Source organism: Condylura cristata, unplaced genomic scaffold (assembly GCF_000260355.1).
Source record: "Condylura cristata isolate star-nosed mole 26May11 unplaced genomic scaffold, ConCri1.0 scaffold00002, whole genome shotgun sequence".
In the NCBI taxonomy this organism is placed as follows: domain Eukaryota; kingdom Metazoa; phylum Chordata; class Mammalia; order Eulipotyphla; family Talpidae; genus Condylura; species Condylura cristata.
This window is the reverse complement of record NW_004567103.1, coordinates 24,598,944-24,618,885: the sequence shown is the minus strand read 5'-3', so window position 1 is coordinate 24,618,885 and position 19,942 is coordinate 24,598,944. Positions and strand designations below refer to the sequence as shown.

Genomic DNA, 19,942 nt, shown 5'->3' with positions numbered 1-19,942 from the left:
TGACTTGGGACTAGCTGCTCTTTCCCTGAAGTCATTGTTAATGCCCTCTGTCTTTAATAATCCTACAGTCCCAGTTAATGCCCTTAGAGTTTGAAGACTTAGGATCTAAAAAGTACCAGACAGCAAGCTGTCCAGTATTTTTTTTTATTTCATTTATTTATTTTTGCATATAAGAACAAGGGTGTTGGCCAGAGGTGCAGTGGGTGCGACAATTCGGCAGAGACAGAGTGGGGAACAGAACAGGAGAATGTACTGAAACACTCTGCTGAGGGGAGCAGTGGGCGAGACAAAAGCAGTCTGCTATGTGAGTCAGCTCCCTGGACAGGGATCAAACTCAGGCTGTAGAGGTGACAGTGTGGATTCCATAGTGGATGCTACTGAATCAGGAGCTACCCCAGTCAGGCAGACAACAGAGGCAATACAGAACAGTAATTAAACATGTGATTATTAATGCCAGATCCCAGACCACATAACCTCTGTGTGCCCCGATTTCCTTACTTATAAAATGGGGATGACCGTACCTACCTTTCCCTCACATGTTCATATGTTGAAATTAAATTGTATAATGCAATGTTTGGCACATAAGTTCTTGATAAATGTTTGTTATAGGATTCCCTGGTTTGTGTTTTCGAAAACAGAATTACTAATTGCAATGCCCAGTTGCCATGATCACAGGGACCAAAAATCAATTTGTAACAAAGGCAAAACAGTTCAGAGGCTGTAACTTGAACCCTGTTTGTTTGAATTCCATCTTCCTTTGGCCTCCCCCTTTGCCACTTTATTTGGAGAGCTCCAAAGCCCTAGCTGTGATTTCCATCTCCCCCAATAATGATCAAGTCACCTATGCATCCTACATCTCAATTTGTTCATCTGTAAAACTGGGGTAATGGTATCTACCTTTCATCTTCTTCGGATTGTTGTGGAAAATCACACAGTACAGTTCAGAGGTTAAAAGGAAAAAGAGTCTGTAAGGGCTCTAAATTGCTACCCTAATGGACATGTTTGGGTGATCTGAATCCACCCCTGAGATCACAGAGACTGGGTTTTATGCTCTTTTTTTAACACCGGAAACTTCCAAAATCTTGCTTGAAAACCAGTTTCTATTAAGCCTAAACATATGAGCCAAAGATGATGTTTGCTGAGAAAAATCTTGGTTCCCCTCACATAGAATTACTCATATTCATTATTGCCTGGGATGAAGCCAAGGGGAAAATGCCTCTTATCCCCCCGACCCACGCTGCCATACCAAACTGTGGGAGCTGCCATGTAAGATGGTTCAGCAGGCAAGTAGCCTTTGGCTTCAGTTTCCCTTCCTATGTCCTCAGAAAAGCATCTGTTTCCAGGTGAATCTGACCATGAATAGACCTGCAGTCTGGCCTGACCTCAAAGGGACATTCTAGAACACACATAAAGGTCTTTACTGCCATACCCTGTGACATTGGGAGTCTTCCTGGATGTGGGCCCAATGTGACTCTAGACCTCCTCAGATTGAGGGGTGCTTGGGTTCATCATACTTCCTGTGCCATTAAACCTAAGCAGCCCCTCCAAACATGAGCATGAGTTGCATCTGTGCTTCCAACACTCCAGTTATCAGCCCAGCCCCAGAGGGGCCTTCAGGACTCAATAAGCAGAGGAAGGAGGGCTGATGGGAAGAAGCAGCCCCATGAGTGGACATTTGGCTGTTGATTCTAAAGATGGAAATGGGCCCCTCCCTGGGGGTGCAAGAGGCTAAAGCACAGCACTATGAGACTGTCTGCAACCACTGCAGCATGAGTTCTATACCTGGCCAGAGGGGTGATCCACAGGCACTGCAGATCTCTCCTGACCTCAGCAGTGTATTTCAGTCCATCTGCCTGCTCTGCTTCCCACTCAGACCCTAGGAATCCCCTCACTCTCTGCACCTCTGGCTTATACTCCAGCTCTTGTATGCATAAGTAAATAAATCTTAAAAAAAAAAAAAGTTGGAAAAGCTGTAGGGAAAAGAGGGTTAAGGAGTATAGTGAGGAGGTGATGCTGGCTGGGCAAAGGCAGAAGAAGTTTCAGGAGACTGGGGTTCCATCATCTACTAGGCCCCTGAGGCTTCCAGAGCCACTACTTGAAAGACAACCCCACATTGTTCCACAGAGCTACACGCTGAGCATGGAGGTGTTGCTAAAGCTAGGGGGGGTTGCCAGACTGTTTCGGCAATAAATCCACCTTGACTAAGTGATGAAAATAGCTGCAGGACCCTTTAAACCATCGATGAAAGATCTGTTAACTATGCTGGAGTCATCTGTTGACTCAGATCCTTTCTGGGGGTGCACAGACAAGGTAAGTTCAGAGAGCTAAAAAGCAGGGCCTTCAGCAGAAGTTTTTCCACAAGTAAACAAGCAGAAGACAAACCAGGAAATCCAAGCGCTTCAGGCTGAGCATCTCAATGACCACACGGGCTGCAAGTTGCCCGCTGTGATGTCACCTCTGTCACTGGCCCCTCGCTGTTGTATTCATTCTTATTTGAGCTCCAGACAACTCTGCAAGGGGCAAGGGTAAGAAATAAGCTGAAGAAACTGAGTCTAAGATATGAAGTTTCAGCCAAATCTCCAGATTCCCCGTGCAGATGTTTTCTACCAAGCTGGCTGCCACCTCCATGCAGATAATACCAGAAGTAAGAAAACAGGGAAGGAGGCCTTGCCAGCCCTTTGCGTCAAAAATGGGGTACTGGAAGCAGCTGACAACACCATGCCTGTCTCTGGGGTTCCAAGCCTGACCCACTGTTCACCTTTGCAGGTCAACAGGGCCCGGATGAAGGGGAAGCTGGGGCTGGTGGACACGTGGACCAGGACTCTGTAGCCAAGAACAGCTGTGAGGGAACTTACTTGCCACCACTCAGGAAGCAGCCCCGGCAGGCAGAGGTACCCTTTCTAATGGACTTCCCTTTGCCACTGGTCTTGATTTCAGAAGGGATGCCCCCTCCTGTCACCATTATTTTCTCCTCCAAAGTTGAGTACTTTGAACTCATCAACCACTGTTTCCCAAAGTATCAACTATGGAAGCTTACTGTAGTCAAGTGCTCCTTGGGGGGAAAAAATTGTGGCAAATACATTTGAGAAATGCTGCAAACCATACTCTCCTGAAGGGTCATCGTGCACATGTGGAAATGCACTGCTTTGAAAAGTTCTACAGGGAAAGCAACCAGTTTTGCAAACCCATTTAACCACAGACCCTCACCCTACTCTTCGCCCATCTAGGCAGCTAGAATCTTCTCTAGAAAAGAGTTCTTAACCTTAGAGTTGGAAAAGTTTCAACTTGATCCTTCATCTTCATAAGTGCAATGAACATTTCTAAGAAATCCATCTAGGCCCTCCCTGGTGGCGCAGCGGGTTAAAGCCCAGCACTGAGAATCTAAAGCCGCTTCCGCATGAGTTCGATTCCCGCCTGCCCCGGAGGTGACCACATGGCGTGGCAGACCTCTCCTGACCCGCCCGCTGCTCCCCTCAGCAGTGTACTTCGTCGATCTGCCTGTTCTGCTCCCCACTCTGTCTCTGGTGAAGCCTGTCGCCGCCCCTGAGCCTCTGGCCTGTACCCCAGTTCTGTATGCACAAATAAATAAATCTTTAAAAAAAAAAAAAAAAGAAATCCATCTAACTTGGAAGCTGAATTTCCTCTTGTGGAAATGGAGCTGTTACCTTAAAATAGCAAAATTACTAGGAGGACTAAATGAGTAAAAATGTATAAATGCTTTCTGAACTCTAAGGCCTATGTGTGAGTGTGTATGTGTGTGCAAGCATGCTTTCTAGACAACAGTAGTTTAGAACAACATAAGCAATTTATGTTCCTACCTTGAATAAATTTGTCTTTACTTATAAAGCTCAGTGAGAAGAGGGGGTGGGAGGTGTGTCCCGCAATGAAAGGGAGTAGGGAGAGACATTATATGATGGGCAAAGACAATGGCACTAGTGCTTCAATTTGATTCTTCTTCTTTTTTTTTTTTTTTTTTTGGCAAGAAAGCACTCTATATCAGGCATGGTTAAATGTCAACCTTTCTATTATCAATAATACAATGATTGATGGTAACAAACAGCATTAAAGGTCTTGCTGTTATAACCTTGCTTTTCTTCGCAGGCTGTAAAAGAGGTTTCATCTTTGGAACCACAAGTCTAGCCACAAAGTCTGACTGTTAAAAGAATCTGCTCGGCTCCCTTACAAAAGCCTGTTTACAGGACTGTGTATCTGTCGTTCCCTAGGACACGTCAATAGAGAATCACCGACGTATACACGCTTCAAAGGAAAGCCACAATGAAATGGCACAGCAAACCTCCAGGAGGGCCTTCGGGCATGCCCACTTCCATCATTCTTGGCTCCTGAGTGACAAAGCCCATGTTACATTCTATGGAGGCGCCTTCCCCAATAGGAAAGCAAATCTCAGCGGTAAGAAGCCAAATGTTTTGCTTTTGATCTGGATAAATCTAATCAGGCAGAGTTCATTTGAGAACACTGAGACGCACCAAGTGTACTTCCTCGGGCCACTCAACTTAGCCAAAGCCCACCTGGAGGTGGGAATATGACTGACAGTCCCCTCTAGACTGGTACTTAGCAGACCCACATTCCACAATCAGGCTGCCTGGGTTCAAATAATCCCCCACTTACTAGCTGAGATCCTGGCAAGTTACTCATCTTGCTGAGGCTCAGTTTCCTCATCTATAGAATGGGGATGATTATAATACCTCCATCAGGCTATTGCAAGGATTAAGTGAGTTAATGCTGAAAAATACTTTCCCTGATTCTTGTCTCCTATTTAGCACTTAATAATGTTGGCAGTTGTTCTTATCCTTATCATTCTCTCCATCGCTTGACTCTACTAGAAGAATCCCAGCTAGAGAATAAGATTCAGCCTCTGTGAACTTGCCTCAGTCCAAGCTGCTCTTTGTACCCAGAACTCACCTTAATTCTCTTCCCGTTCACCTCAAAGTGGTAAAAGCTGAAAGTCGACCATCCCCACCCCTGCAACTAACAGGACCCCACTCCCGTCCTGTTTCTACAGGTGGACTCGCGGATGTGAAACTCCACAAGGGCAGGAGCAGCCCCATGTTACAGGAGCCTCCTGCTGAGAGATGCCTTTTCCCCCCTGTAGCATCTGTCAATGGCTCAGAAAAAAGTGCAACCGGGGAAGTGAAGCAGAAAAAGGTAGGGGTGTGTGTGTGTGTGTGTGTGTGTGTGTGCAGTCGAAAGATTAGTTTCAACCAAAGAATGAAGTGACTCATGGCCTTACACCTGTGGAAGAGAAAACGTTTTCTCTCCTACATTCTTTGTTTGGCCTAATAAGCAGATTGACACAGGACAGATTAATAGGAGAAAAAAAAAACAAATTTAATTTTGTACCTATGGAGGCCTTATAAGAAGCGACCAACAGGCTGTTTTTATACCTTCTAGACAAAGAAACAATACATTTGTGAAGAACTGACAAGGTAAGGAAGCTTGAGGCTTGGGTACTAATCAGTGGTGAGCTAAGCAGGGCTTGTTTCACACGGTTTTCACGGTCCTAGACCCCGATGACCAGTGATAAAGATGTCTCTCGAATCTCAGTGTAGGGAGCATGGAAGATGTGTTTCCTGCTTTCAGGAGATCAGCATGTCCTTTCTGCCCCAGCTATTTCTCAACTTATTTCAAAATAGTCGATTTACCAAAGCGGCATATTTGAGTTGAGCCTGCCCAAGCCCCGTCCCTTTTTCTGAACTAACCAAGTGGGGCTACAGTAAATTACTATATGTCGAAAATAGAGAAGTACAGGAATTTCAGCTGCCCTGGACTCTAGCTTAAAGCATACTTTCTGGTGGCAGCAGAATCCTTGGCTCTCGGAAGGTGGCAGTTCTCCATAAACACAGAAGGCCAGAATTTGGGCTTGTAGGGAGCTGATCACTTCAGACTCAAAAATGCTGATGACCTTGAATCTAATGATGCTTTTGCTCAGTTCAAAGTCTGTTGAGGGTCTGTGACTCTTAGGCACTTAGGGTAAAGCTTGCGGGTTTATCGACCCCTTCAGAAGGACATCTCCTTAGAGATGTCCTTAGCTGTTTCCAGCCTGGTTCTGCCTTGAAATCTGATGTGGATTTTTGATGATTGGAGGTACCTGTGCAGATAGGGAATGAGCAAGGACTCTGGCAAGCCCTACCTGTATGAACTTGAGCAGGTGACTCACCCCTCTGCCCAGTGACTTTGGGTGCACAGATAACACCAACCTCGCAGGACTAATGGAAGGATGAAAGGAGAAGGTACATTTGGGGGAAGTGTCTTGTGTCCAGCTGGGAACTACAGGAGGCTGATTCACTGCAGAGCTGTGTCATCTGGGGAGTTGCTGGGGCAGCCGTGGGCACTCCAGTTGGTCCTGGTGCCAGTGAGATGGTTGTTCTGTTTGGAACTTTGATTGATATCCTGTGCATACACTGATGTCAACATACTGATGTCCTGTCCGTGATCAGCATAAGCTAATCTAAACCTTTCTGTCTACACCAGAAAGATCTCTGTCTGATAAAGTTCTTTTAGACCAGGAGCAACAGAACTGCCCTGCCAAGGTCCCTGTGATCCTCAAAAAAGCCTTCAATTTCACACCCCTAATCAACCTAGAACTGAGCTAGGGTTAGAGAGTAGATGGAAGTCCCTTTCCTCGATCCATGTATATGGTTTAACAGAGGAAAGCAATATTTTCCCCTATATAAAACTAAATTTTTAATTAGAATAAAGAAATTAAGGTTTGGCTTGTCAACCAAACTTAAACAAATCATTTGAGTTTCCACATAGGTTTCTCAATGCAAACCTTGTCAAATAAAATGCACAAGGTCAGTATTCAGAAAAGGGCTGTTGGTGGGCAGCTGGCACCAGGCACTGAAGGTCTCCAGAAACATAAAGATCCAATGTACGTGTGTTTAGTTAATCATTTTCTTAATGCCTCAAAATTATAAATGTCACTCTGCCCATATCTGGTTGCATTTCCTTCCTCATTTAGCTCTAAACATGTGGATAATTATGTGTGTTTCTGATCATTTTATTCTTTTTAAACACTAAAAAGGGAGAAACAGTTTTATTTTCCCTCCTGTGAAACTGAACTCCCTGAAACCCAGCACACACATACATTCATAGAGCCAAGTTCACATGTGACAAGATTCAAACTAGAAGAAATTCCTTGCCTATCTTTGTCATGTGTGTGTGTAGACACACACAGATGTTATGGTGTTTTGGGGACACACACACACACACATACCCTGGGCTAATGCTGTGGCTTTCTCTGATACACAGTGATTCTATTTTTTACTGCTCTGTTCATATTGCTGCAGAGTGAGGACCCTACATAACCTCCTAGCGGTGAGATTAGTTATTAAACCCACATAAGATTTTACTCTCAAAAAAATATCAGTAGTAATCCTAATTCCAAATACTATTGAAAATACACATAATGGGGTGTATCCTGGTGGTGCATGGGCTTAAGTCTCAGCACTGTGAAGCTATCACAGCCACTGCAGCACAATTTCAATCCCTGGCCAGGGGGTGACCCACATGGTGCAGCAGACTTCTCCTGTCTCCCCATTGCTCCCCTCAGCAGTGTATTTCAGTGGATCTGTTTGTTCTGCTCCCCACTATCTCTGGTGAATCCTCTCACATACATACACATATCACACCTCTGGCCTGCATCCCAATTCTTGTATGCATAAATAAATAATTTTTTAATTACATATAAAACAGCAAATGTAATCCTCACAGCAACTTCTTGAAATAGGTGGTTTGATTATTCTCATTTTAAAGAGGAAAACCTGAGCCTTAGAAAATTTCCCGGAGGAAAAGAAACACAAGCACATTCCTATTTTCTGCCCCTTCTTGCCTTAAAGGTTGCATATACAATGTTCAGCACCTTTTTTCTCTTAACAACAAATGCCAAGAAGTCTCCCTCTCTATACCTAGAAATCTCCATGTCTGGCAGATCTGCTACAGTGGGATTTAGATACAACCCCAAAAAGTTGTATCTAAATTAGCAAAAAAATGAATCATTAATATTCTCAGAGACTATTATGAATAGCTGTCACTGCATGGCAAACTTTTGGTTTTGATGGGTGGGAGAGGTGACTGTGTTCATAAAGATTTACCATTGATAAACCTTCATTTTCTAGTAGTAACAATCAAGCTTTCTGCTCTCTTGTTTTACACTTCCTGTTTCATTACCAGATTTTCACAATATAAAAATGGGAGTGTTATATAAGTTGAAACCAAACTATCAACCAGTTATTTTATCTTTTATGGCAAAACTGCTGTGTGATGACCAATTTGCCACGAAATGCTTGCAGCAAAGGACTTATGGCAAACCTACCTACAAGCAGAAATTTCAGCTAGATCATTTCAATCCAGCTCATTTTCCATGGTGTAAAAGAGAAAAACTGTATTTCCTCCCAAAAGCTCTTTTTATGTTTGCACTTCTCAAAATAATAAGGGGCCCTTTCTTGTGGCACAACAGGTTAAAGCTGAGCATTGTGAAGCTAGCCACAGTTGCTTCAGCACCAGTTTGATCCCCAGCCAGGAAGCTGACCCACGCGGCTCAGCAGATTTCTCCTGTCTCACCCGCTGCTCCCCTCAGCAGTGTACTTCATCCGTCTGCCTGTTCTGCTCCCTACTCTGTCTCTGGTGAATCCTCTCACAGCCCCGCACCTCTGGCTTGTACTCCGTTCTGTAAGCATAAATGAACAAATTTAAAAAAAAAAAAACAGGTTGGAATAAAGAAAACATGGCCAACTTCTAAGAAGCAAACAGCAGCACTCTAGCCAGATATGGTCTTAGGTAATTTTCCTTCTCAGCCTTCCTGTCTTAGTTTTCTTTCTCTTAAAGCTACCTATGCTACATCACACCCAGCAACTCTGGTGCTAGAGACTCAAAAAGTGACAATGCCATTTTGTAAGCAGCTGGGTTTGATACAGGTCATCTTGGATCTTGTTTTGTTCTTAAATTTTCTCCAGGCACCAAAGACTCTGAAATTACCTCCTATCTCAGAAGAATCACCCAGAGTCGTGGCCCCACTAAGGAGTCAATGTAAAGCTAACGAGCTCCCAGCAGAGCTCTTGGTCTTTCCAGTGGAGATTCATTTTCACACTCACCATCGCCCTAAAGAAAAAGCACACAAAAGAAGTAAGTCCTCTGTGGCTGGGACGCTAAGAAGGACTGGATTGTGGCCCCACAAATTCATGACTGACCCTTCCAGAGCCATCCCTTTCAGAGAAATGTTTTATGTTTATTAAGGTAACATTGATTGAAAACATTGTGTATGTTTTGGGGGTATAGATTCACACCTCTACAAATATATGATACCACATCACACCCTTTTACCAAAACCCCAATAATCCTCCACCACAGTCCACTGCACCCCACCCCACACTTCACTCCCAGCCTCCTCCACCCCACCCCTTTCTGGTAACCTCAGGACTGCAGTCAGATTCATGGGCTTGTTTTGTTTTGCTTTTGTTTGTTCCTTCTTATTTGATTTAGCAGAGTTCCATCCATGCTGTTCCCAAATGTGAGATTTCATCTTTTTTTAAAGAGTAGTAGTCCATCATATATGTACGTATACACACACACACACACACACACACCATGTCTTCTTTATCCACATGTCTTGTCATTGAAGACTTAAATTGTTTCTGTAACTCAGCTATTGTAAATAGTGCTACAATGCATACAGGAGTGCATTTATTCCTTCCAATTAATGTTTTTGCATTTTCAGGTAGACACCTAGATGAGAGATTGCTGGATCATATGGTAGATATATTTTTTAATGTCTTGAGAAACCTCTACACTGTTTTCCAGAGGAGCTGAACTAATGTACTTTCCCACCACTAGTGTATGAAGGTTCCTTTTTCTCCACACTTGTTTCTGGGCCATTCTCACAGCTATGAGGTGGTATCTCATTGCTGTTTTGATTTGTGTTAAACTGATAAAAAGTAATGAGCATTTATTCATGTACCAATTGGCCATCTGTATGTCTTCTTTAGAGAAGTGTCAATTTAGATCTTCTATGTGCTTTTTTGATTGGGTTATTTGTTTTCTTTTCGTCTTGTATGAGTCTTCATAGATTTTGGATATTAGTTCTAGTCATATACAAGATCTGCAAAAATTTTCTCACATTGGGTAAGGTGCTCTTTTGTTTTAGTTATAGTGTCTTTTACTATGCAGAAGCTTGATGTGATAGGCTCCCATTAGTTCACTTTTCTTTTGTTTCCCTTGCCCTTGTAGCAGAGTTTCCAAAGACATACTGAAGTCAGTGTTGCAGTGTTTTACTTGTATTTTCTTCTGTGTATTTTATTGTTTGTTTCTACATCCAAGTATTTAGTCCAGTTTAACTCATTTTTGTGTATGGTGTGAGATAGTGGTTTAGTTTCTTTCTTTTCTTTTTTGCATTTGTCTAGTTTTCCCAACACTACTTGTTAAAGAGACTTTCCTTTCTCCTTTGTATGTCCTTGGCACCATTGTCATAAAATAACTATCTATATAAATGTGCATTCATTACAGGGATTTCAATTCTACTCCACTGATCTGTGTGTCTGTTTTTATGCTAATACCATACTATTTTGATTGCTGTAGCTTTATAGTATTCTTGAAGTCTAGGAATGTAAAAACCTCCATTCCTCTTCTCTTATATCACAATTGCTTTAGCTATTTGTAGATTTGTGTAACTCAATACAAATTTCAGTATTGTTTGCTCAGAAAACTATTTTAAAAGAAGGAAAAAGTAAAATCTAGAAATAGGTCTCTTTTGGTGATATTCAACTCAACTTTCTTAAAATTCATTTAACCTTTCACTGAGCCATGCATTTTGCTAAATTAGAAGAAAAAGGAAGACACATATGTAAATTCAGTGCAACACAAGTATTACAAAGGTAGAAGAATTTCAGGCAACTTACAAATATAATCAGAGCATCCTTGACTTACAGTCCCAATAAATCTATCATAAATTGAAACTACTGTGAGTGGAAATTCAGTTAATACCTTACCTACTGAATATCAGAGCTAAGTATAACTCCGAACACCAACACTTAGGACACAGTAGAGTGCCAGAGTCTACCCTCTCAGTAACTGCTGACTGGGAGCTGTGGTTCATGTCACTGCCCAACATTAGGGGAGATATGATTGAGCATTTCACATATCACATATTGCTAACCTGAAATAAAATATAAATTCACAATTTGAAGTATAGTTTCTACTAAATATGTTCTCTTTTTCAACATCATATAGTCAAAAAGCATAAACTGTATTGTCTTAATTTAGGAAACATATCTGTATAAAACAGAACAACTAATATGGAAAAATAGAGAAAAAAACTGGTAAAGGAGCAAGAAATAGATGTTATCAGACATGTGGGATGAATTCATTGCTTTAGGTAAGCTCTGGATTTAATTGAATTTCCTGGCAGCCAAAATAAAAAGGATACTTGGATCATTCGATCTTCATTTTATAAAAGTAAGATAAAAGTGCCCAAAAACCCATTTCCTTGATTTTGATTTGGGTTATTATATAACATTAAATGATCTTTACAATCTTTGTCAGGGCAGAGATTTTGCATTTCTAAGCAAAATGCTAGTAGTTTGTTAACAGTGAGAACAATTCCAACTGGGGATTTAAGAAGTCTCTCTGGAAGAGGCTTCTGAGTTGCTGCCTACCCTGCTGACCCAAGGAGAAATCTAATCTTACCAACATCTTCCACAGTCCCTTTGCCTACAACTTATTTATGCTCTTGGGACTTCCCTGGGCTACCCGAAGCAAAAGAGAATTCATTAAACAGCTGATTCCAATTTGGGGAGGTCCTAGAGTCTTAAGCTTTCCAGAAACTTCAGTGAAAGCTGCCATGATAACTCAGAGTGTTTTTGTTTTGAGACCCCATTTGGAATTTCTCATTATGAAAACTACCTAACTGTGGGCTTAAAAGACCAGTCAATGGAAGGGGATATAAGAGAAGTTTTTGTGACGGAACTGTTCTAAATGTTGGTTGGTTGGACGTATACATTTGTCAAAACTCATTGAACTGTACATTTAAGATCTGTGCGTTTTACTGTATGTAGATTTTGCCTTTGAAAAAGTTCATTCTTTAAAATATATACACAGAGTATTTTTTTAAAAGATTTATTTATTCTTGCATACAGAACTGGGGTACAGGCCAGAGGCTCAGGGGCGGTGAGAAGCCTCACCAGAGACAGAGTGGGGAGCAGAACAGGCAGATCGACGAAGTACACTGCTGAGGGGAGCAGCGGGCGGGTCAGGAGAAGTCTGCCGCTCCATGTGCTCACCTCCTGGGCAGGCAGGAATCGAACTCATGTGTAACTGGCTTTAGCTTCTCAGTGCTGTGCTTTAACCCGCTGCGCCACCAGGGAGGGCCTACACAGAGTATTTTTAAATATGGTTTTTATTATTACTCAGGTAAGGTGAGACAAACAGATCAGAAGACAATTACCATTGAGAAGATAGTTTGCTACTTATAGTTCCCAAAAGTAGGGGGCAGACCACATTAAATGGAGTGACTCAAGAAAGCTCCAGGGTCAGTTAGGATGCAGAAAGATGGGGGAGAGTGGGCAAGAATTATTGTGGTCTCTGAAAGAAGGAATGGGCAAGTCTGGCGAAGCAGGCTAAACAGGCTTGAATTGTTTAGTTTGAATAGTTTGTGTGGGCTCTAGACATAGGGGCTGTCCCTAGTTTTCTGATACCTGGCATTGATTAGGCCAGGGGGGTGGTGGCCCAGGAGTATTAAGTTTAGATAAAGGAGGTATTTGGGAGCTAGGAGCTCTTTAATTAGTTTGTTTGTGTATGAAAGACAGACTCACAGGTGGTCCTTCATTGCCACTAAGAATTATCTAGCCCTGGGAGAGACAGACACCCCCAGAATCAGTATGGCTCCAGATGCCAAAACATCCAAATAAAAAGACAAAACTATTAGCAGGATTTGGTTAAATCCTGATTATCTTCCATGATGACTCTGGAAAGAGTCAGAAAGACAACCAGGCCATCATGAACACAATTCTTAAAGTTTTTAGAGACATTGTGCTCATATAAGACAGTGAATTCTCCTCTCTGTTGTATGTTAGTGAGGACGCTGAATAGTAGGTGTCAGAAACCTAGTTGAAACTGTCTTAAGCAACAACATAAAAGCTCGCTCATGTAATTGGGTAAAGCAAGGAACAGTTAACTTCAGACTCATTTGGATCCAGTTCTCCAAAAATGTGATCTGTGCAATATTTAAGCACTTTGAGCACTGTGGCTCTTTCCTCCCAACTGGGTGGTATCCACATGCGGTGTGAAGATGACCTCCTACAATCCCATACCAACCTCCTATCTATTGACCCCAGTCTCAAAAGGATATATCTCTTGAAAATTCTTTCAAAATTATAAGAATTTTAATTTTGGCTGGGCTGTATGCCCAGGACGGACCCCATCCCTGGACTGAGACAAAAAGGTGCTCTCCTTAGTCAGGCTTCCATGCCATGCTCAGCTCTGGAGTCGGGAAATGGATACAACCTATCCAGACCACACGGCGTGAACAGGAGAGAGCAGGTCTCCCCCAAAAGAGAAGAGAACAAAAACCCAAAGATGGCTCTCCCTGGTGGCGCAGTGGGTTAAAACACTGCACTAAGAAGCTCAAGCCACTTCCGCATGAGTTCAATCCCCGCCTGCACCAGAGGTGAACACATGGCGTGGCAGACCTCTCCTGACCCACCCACTGCTCCCCTCAGCAGTGTACTTTGTCAGTCGGCCTGTTCTGCTCCCCAATCTGTCTGTCTCTGGTGGCTCCTCCCACCCTCCACATCTCTGGCCTGTACCCCAGTTCTGTATGAATAAATAAAATCTTTAAAAAAAAAACCCAAAGATGTCTACTACAACATGGCTTTTCCCCTGCTTTCTGGTCTCTTCTTAGGTGCCCCACATCCTGAACCAGGGCCAGAAACAGAAGAGACTAGGCATTTGTGGAAGCCTCCCCTGAAACACGTGTCCTTGGAAAAACCAAGTGGATTGACTATGCACCTCCCAGTTGACCCGGGCAGAGACCTGCTCTCACCTCAAGGTAATTGCCTCTTCCCTCCAGCATCCCAAAGAAAATTTCACTCCAAGGGAAGTAAGCCAAGATACAGCCACCAAGAAAAGGAGGCTTCAAGGTAAACTAGCTCCTCTCCAGCCACTTGAAAATAACTTTTGTTCAAAGTAGCATCTATCTTAGCCAAAGTGCTTTAGTCAAACCACTGTAGTATCTAGGTACACATTGCTCACTAAATCATCCTCCAGCCAAAGTTTTCTCGTTGCAAACATAAAACAGCATCCAACTTATTAAAAATTTGCTGCCAACTCCATAGTTCCTCCTAAGTTGTTAATGAAATTTCACACATGTATTCATTGAAAAGCCCATAATATGAATAAAAGTCTTATTTCTAGTGTTCCAGAACATCACATGGACATTTGGGATTATACACTAATGACTTCTCTGTGTATATTTTATATGTTGCATGTGCTGGAAATAATTGGCCATATTTTAGAACGCTCCCCATTTTCAGAAATCTGAGCCTCCTTTCCAAAGGGCAAGATGATGGTATCATCATCATCATGTCATAGTGACAGGGCCTCCCTGGTAGTGCAGGGGGGTTAGTCTCAGCACTAGGAAGCTCTCCACAGCCACAGCAGCACAACTTCAATCCCAGGCCAGGGAGCTGATCCACATGGTGCAGAAGACCTCCTATCTTATCCACAGCTTCCCTTAGCAGTGCACTTCACATGATCTGCCTGTTCTGCTCCCCACTCTGTCTCTGGTGAATCCTCTCATGCTTCCCCAACACACCTCTGGCCTACATCCCAGCTCATGTCTATGTATAAAATCTTTTTCTTTTTTTAAGATATGTTAAGTGATACCCAACTCATATACAAAATACGTAGGTAGACCACTAACATATATGGAGTTCCTCCTTTGCCAGGTACTGTCCTTAGTTTTGAATATATCTCCTCTCCTTTTCTCCTTACATCCTACTATCATTTCACAGATGAGAAACCCAAGAGATAAGTAATTTGTTTGAGGTCATATCACAGCAGTGACCTAGTGGGGATTGGAGCTCAGGCCTTCTAGAACCAGAATCTGTGCTTTTACCATCACATAGCCCTGCTTTTCAGAGTAAACAAAGCAATGAACCCAGGTCAGAGTATTCTTGAAATATTTCTGTTTTGAGAATTTCCTTTGATTATTGGAGCAGATGCTTGTTTATCTCTCTATATCTTCATTGAGAGACAGTCATCCTAAATACTTCAAAATTTTTAAAAAGCCTTACCTGGTCAGACAGGTAAGATAGCAGCCTTCCTTGCACCAGTGGGTCACAACTTCAAATGCCCAGTCTGGGCCACCAGGATGACACCATCCATGGCATGTCTCTGCTTGTTCTGAGTCTACCAGGGACTGAGTATCGAGAGCCTAACCATCCTTTGCCACCCTGCCAAGGGAGACATGGGCTCAAGGTCCCTATGACTTGGTATGAGTTCAGTGTGTGATCAACCTAGAAGTAAAAACAAGACCAGTTCAAACTGCCAGGTTCCACTTACAGGAGAATAATTTTCCATCCCTCCATTCTTCCACCTCCTCAGGCTACTCAACATAAAGATCACAATAAGGATGAAAATCTTTATGATGATGCACTTAAGATTATCTTAATTGCATTCTCCTTAGCTTCCTTTATTGTAAGAATACAGTCTATCAACCATATGGGGCACAAAATTACATTCATCCACTGCTTGTGTTAGAGGTACAGCTTTCAGTCAACAGCAGGCTATTAGTAAGTAGTTTTCTTTAGGAGTCAAAGTTATATGTGGATTTTCAACAGCAGGGGTGCTGGGTGGTCACTATCCCTAACCTCTGAGTTGTTTGAGGGTCAACTGTAGATACATAAAGAAAGGAAACCAAAAAGGTGACTTTCTCCCACAGTGGTGCCTGGGGCAAGAGAGTTTAGACATAGGAAGTGGGATCATCCCACAGCCACAGAGGTTACACATGCCCATTTATTTGCTTAGCCTTGGAATGCTTCACCTCTAATATAAAAATGCATACATAGTCTATGTCACGCTAAGTGGCCTGACGATAAATTGCAGGCTTTGCACTTCTGATCCCTATGGGCACATATGTCCTGAAGGTTAGGATATTCTTCCCCTAACCTCAATATAATAATCATAATCAAGAAGATTATGCACAGCATAAATCTGCGTTAAAGTGCAGCACTATGAAGCTATCCGCATCCACTGCAGGAGGAGAATCCCCAGCCAACAAGGTGACCCAATTGGCACAGCAGACCTTGCTTCCCGCTGCTCCCCTCAACAGTGCATGTCGGTAGATCCACCTATTCTGCTCCCCATTCTGTCTCTGGTGAATCCTCTCATGCCCTGCACTGCTGGCCTGTACCCCAGTTCTTGTATGCATAAATAAATAAATCATTAAAAAAATAAGATTAACACTAATATAACACTTTTTTCCAACATATAGTCCATAGTCAAATTTTCCTATTTATACCAATAATGTGATGGTGGCCTTCTGTCCTCAGGGCATTCCATCAAGGAATACAAAAAATTCCTTTACATTTAGTCCATTTGTTATAATTTGTTCTATTTTAGGTGATGTTAAATTTCATTATTTGGTAAAAGGCAGTGCCTGCTAGCTTTCTTTATTGTAAAGGCATCATTTTTCCCATTGTAATAGCTAAGTAGCCTGTGACTACTGTAAGACTGTGAAGCCAGCTTTTCTGCATGAACAGCAACAGTGTTTTGTACATGAAATAAAGGCTGCTCTTTCTCAAGAGATTAAGACAAAATACCCATCACATAAACTGCTGTTTTTCCACCCTCCTGAGAGCAGTTCCTGCTGGTTTTGAGAATTACAGACACAGAGACTGAGGCACAGGTGAGCCATGGCTTTGAGGCTCACCATTCCTACTGCCTTCTGGCTACTACCTGAGGGTGTTGCTTTGTTCTCCATGACCTTCAGGAGTGATGTGATCATTGGCTTTGCTCAGAAAGGTTGCCTTGTGATTGCAACTGTACAGCCAATAATCTCATGATCTCTAAACCTGGGGTCTTTCCAGTGAAAGCCTACCCGCTGGGGGCCGCAGGACTTGCAGCCTAAAATCTCTCTTCTATCTCAGGAGCCCACCTATAAGATAAAAATAACAAAAGCCACTGCTCCATTCCTCTCAGTTTGTGGACAGTCCCCAGATGAGGGGCCACTGTTCTGCAAGACGCACCCCCCTTTAACTGTGGGTAACACCTGGCTACTGCTTCTTAGCAAGGCTGAAAACGAAGGACCAGAATGGAGAGTGAGTGGAATAAGGCATCCTAACACACATTAGAGTAGAAGCACTCTCTCTCTCAGTCTCAGAAGCTCTCTCACTCCAGCTCTTTCTCCTTTCGCTTTTGAAGAGGTGAGTGTCCCACCACTGGGTCTTCCATCCCCGATTAAAGAAGAAAAAGCCCAGAGAAAGGCCTGGACAGATCAGGACGGTGGGTTACAACAGCCCCCTGAATATGAGACCACCAGGAAGGTTCTCCCAGAAGGACAGTCACTCCTGGTGCATGGAGGTCCCCCGCTCTTGGCTTGCCTGTGGCTTAAATTCACTTTAAGCTTTCTGAAAGTTACCGTATTTAAAAGGGGAAGTCGGTCATGTTTCCACCAATGTCAGTGGGATTAATATTCACCATGCATATTCCTAAAGAGTCAGTACATGTTCAAGGGTTTGCTGCACCAACATGCACCACCAAGCTCTTCCCTTCTTTCTTCACGCCTGGCAGCACCGTGTGATGACACAGCTCCATGTTCTCACCAGGGAGACACGCTAGTGGATTTACCAGGCATACTCAACTCCAAACCGCAACCCTCCCCGGGAGCAAGAGAGCCCCGTGACCCTGCTCATCTAAAGAGTCTCAAGAGAACAGCCGCCCTCTGCCCAAACCGGAGCCTGAGACCTGCTCACAGAGAGGGCAGGTCAATGCCACACCCTCTATAACTTGTCATTCTTATCCGTAAGAGGTGACAGTCTGGGAGAAGGCGAGGATGCTTATACAAGAGCAACAATGCAGCAAGCAGTACAATGACAGGTTCCCAGGGGGCTTGATCTACACGAACAAAGTAGCTCCGAGTCCAAATTACCCCTGAGACTTCCTTAAGGAGGTATCATATGGAGACAGACAAGCATTTTCTAGAAAGCACAGCCCAGCCAACTGTTCCTCCCTTCTCTGAGCATTGGGCTGATTTCCCCAATTAAGCACCCAGAAAAGAAGATGGTATGTGTTCAGCTGCCCAGCTATATGAAGAAAACTATCTCTGTTAACAGCAAAATCACATTTAGGGCTGCAAGAAACACATTGGAGTAGTTTGTAGGAACTGAGAGCCACCAAGAAGACAACTGTTATCTCCTACTCACTCAGAACACAGGCCTCACTGCTTAAGTCAGTCCCTCTGTCTCTGCCTACTGTCTTCCTCTAACCACCTCATTTTCACTTATAAACCATTTCATCAGTGAACTTGCTCTGACAACCACCCCTTTTACACACGTGGGGCAGAAGTGTCCTCTGATTTTGATACAACTCGACTAAACTTAGGTGCAGTCCTGTCAGCACCAAGGATATTCCTAGGAGGTTACATGGTCCAAGACAAGTCACACGTGCACACACACACACACACACACACACACACACACACACATGCACATACACAGAGGCCTCCCTGCAAAGGGAGAATCTGACTAGATGGATGTAGGAACCAGGGCCATACTATGACTAGGGCAGAGCCGAGAGCTTCAGGTGTGTAGGCTGAATGTTATCGATGCAGGTGTGTGTAAGGGAACATGTTATCAGAAGATAGGTGTGCTTAGAGGACCATGTGAGTGCATTCATGCACTACACTATGCCCATGTGTGTGCAACAACACAGGCACATGTGCCCGCCTGTGAATGACATGCATCTGTCACTGTGTATTCATGATGTGAGTGTCTATGTGCATACACACCTGCATGTGAGCGGTTGTGTATGCATGGACAGGCTTGCCTGAAGCTGTGCCTGCATGCATGTGTCCATGTGTGCACACCTCGTGCGAATGTGTGTGTGCCTTTGTGCGCTTATAAATACCCACCATGAGTGGCGCTCAGCTCAACTCCTTATTCCTTTGCCTTGGAGATGGGAAAGGTCAAGTTACAGAATCACCTTCAACCCTTCCCCCTCTAAGGGAGAGGAATACAGCTTCCTTCTCCTTGGCCTCAGTCTCTGGAGTCACTCCTGCCCTTGGCATTTGGTCCATAAGCTACAGCAGAGCAGCCGAGCATGGCGGGCACAGAGACACATGACAGGGAAGTCAGGTCTGGAAGCGCCAAGCCCTGCGCCCACGATCTGAGCTGCACCCACCTGGAGGTAGGGTCTCCCTTTCCTTCACTCAAGGTGCCCTCCACTTAGCCTGGTCCCAATAGGGTTGCTTGAGTTCAAAGGGGCTCCCTTTTCCAGACTCTCACAAAGGCAAGAGAGACGCTCAAGGCTGCCCCCACCCTGCTCTCCACACCTTGGCCTCCAGAGGACAGGGCCTAAACAATGGCCCAGCTCTGGTGAATCCCAGGACAGGACTGACCTACTCTACAGAGCACTTGTAGATACAGCCCCTCCCCCTGCTCGGAGAGCACAGTCTAGATTCCTTCTCCCCCACTTGCCCTAGTACTAACACTGCCCTTCCATGTGTGCTTTTTCAAGAGGAATCCAGAGACCCTACCCTGGGACACTTCTTGCTGGGTCCAGAAAGGGAAAACATCTGCCTCTCCTTGCCAGGACCTACCCAAACCGAGGCGCTTCCATCAGATGAAGGTAAGGTAGCCAGGTCAGCCTCGTTTTCATAGGGGAAGAGTTTACCTGCAGCTTCTAAAACTTCCCAGCAGCAGAGGCATCATTAAAA

At 43.8% G+C, this 19,942-nt stretch overlaps 1 protein-coding gene across 1 annotated transcript in view; it reads left to right on the top strand.

Moving 5' to 3' along the window:
• KIAA2012 (KIAA2012 ortholog) overlaps window positions 1-19,942 on the top strand; it is a 95,319-nt gene that overhangs the window by 17,147 nt on the left and 58,230 nt on the right. Inside the window, exons 5-10 of the mRNA XM_004674825.1 lie at window positions 2,767-2,891; window positions 4,224-4,407; window positions 5,021-5,163; window positions 8,973-9,141; window positions 13,910-14,107; window positions 19,744-19,854. Of these exons, the coding sequence (XP_004674882.1) occupies window positions 2,767-2,891; window positions 4,224-4,407; window positions 5,021-5,163; window positions 8,973-9,141; window positions 13,910-14,107; window positions 19,744-19,854 (930 nt within the window). The remainder of the gene's footprint in view (window positions 1-2,766; window positions 2,892-4,223; window positions 4,408-5,020; window positions 5,164-8,972; window positions 9,142-13,909; window positions 14,108-19,743; window positions 19,855-19,942) is intronic.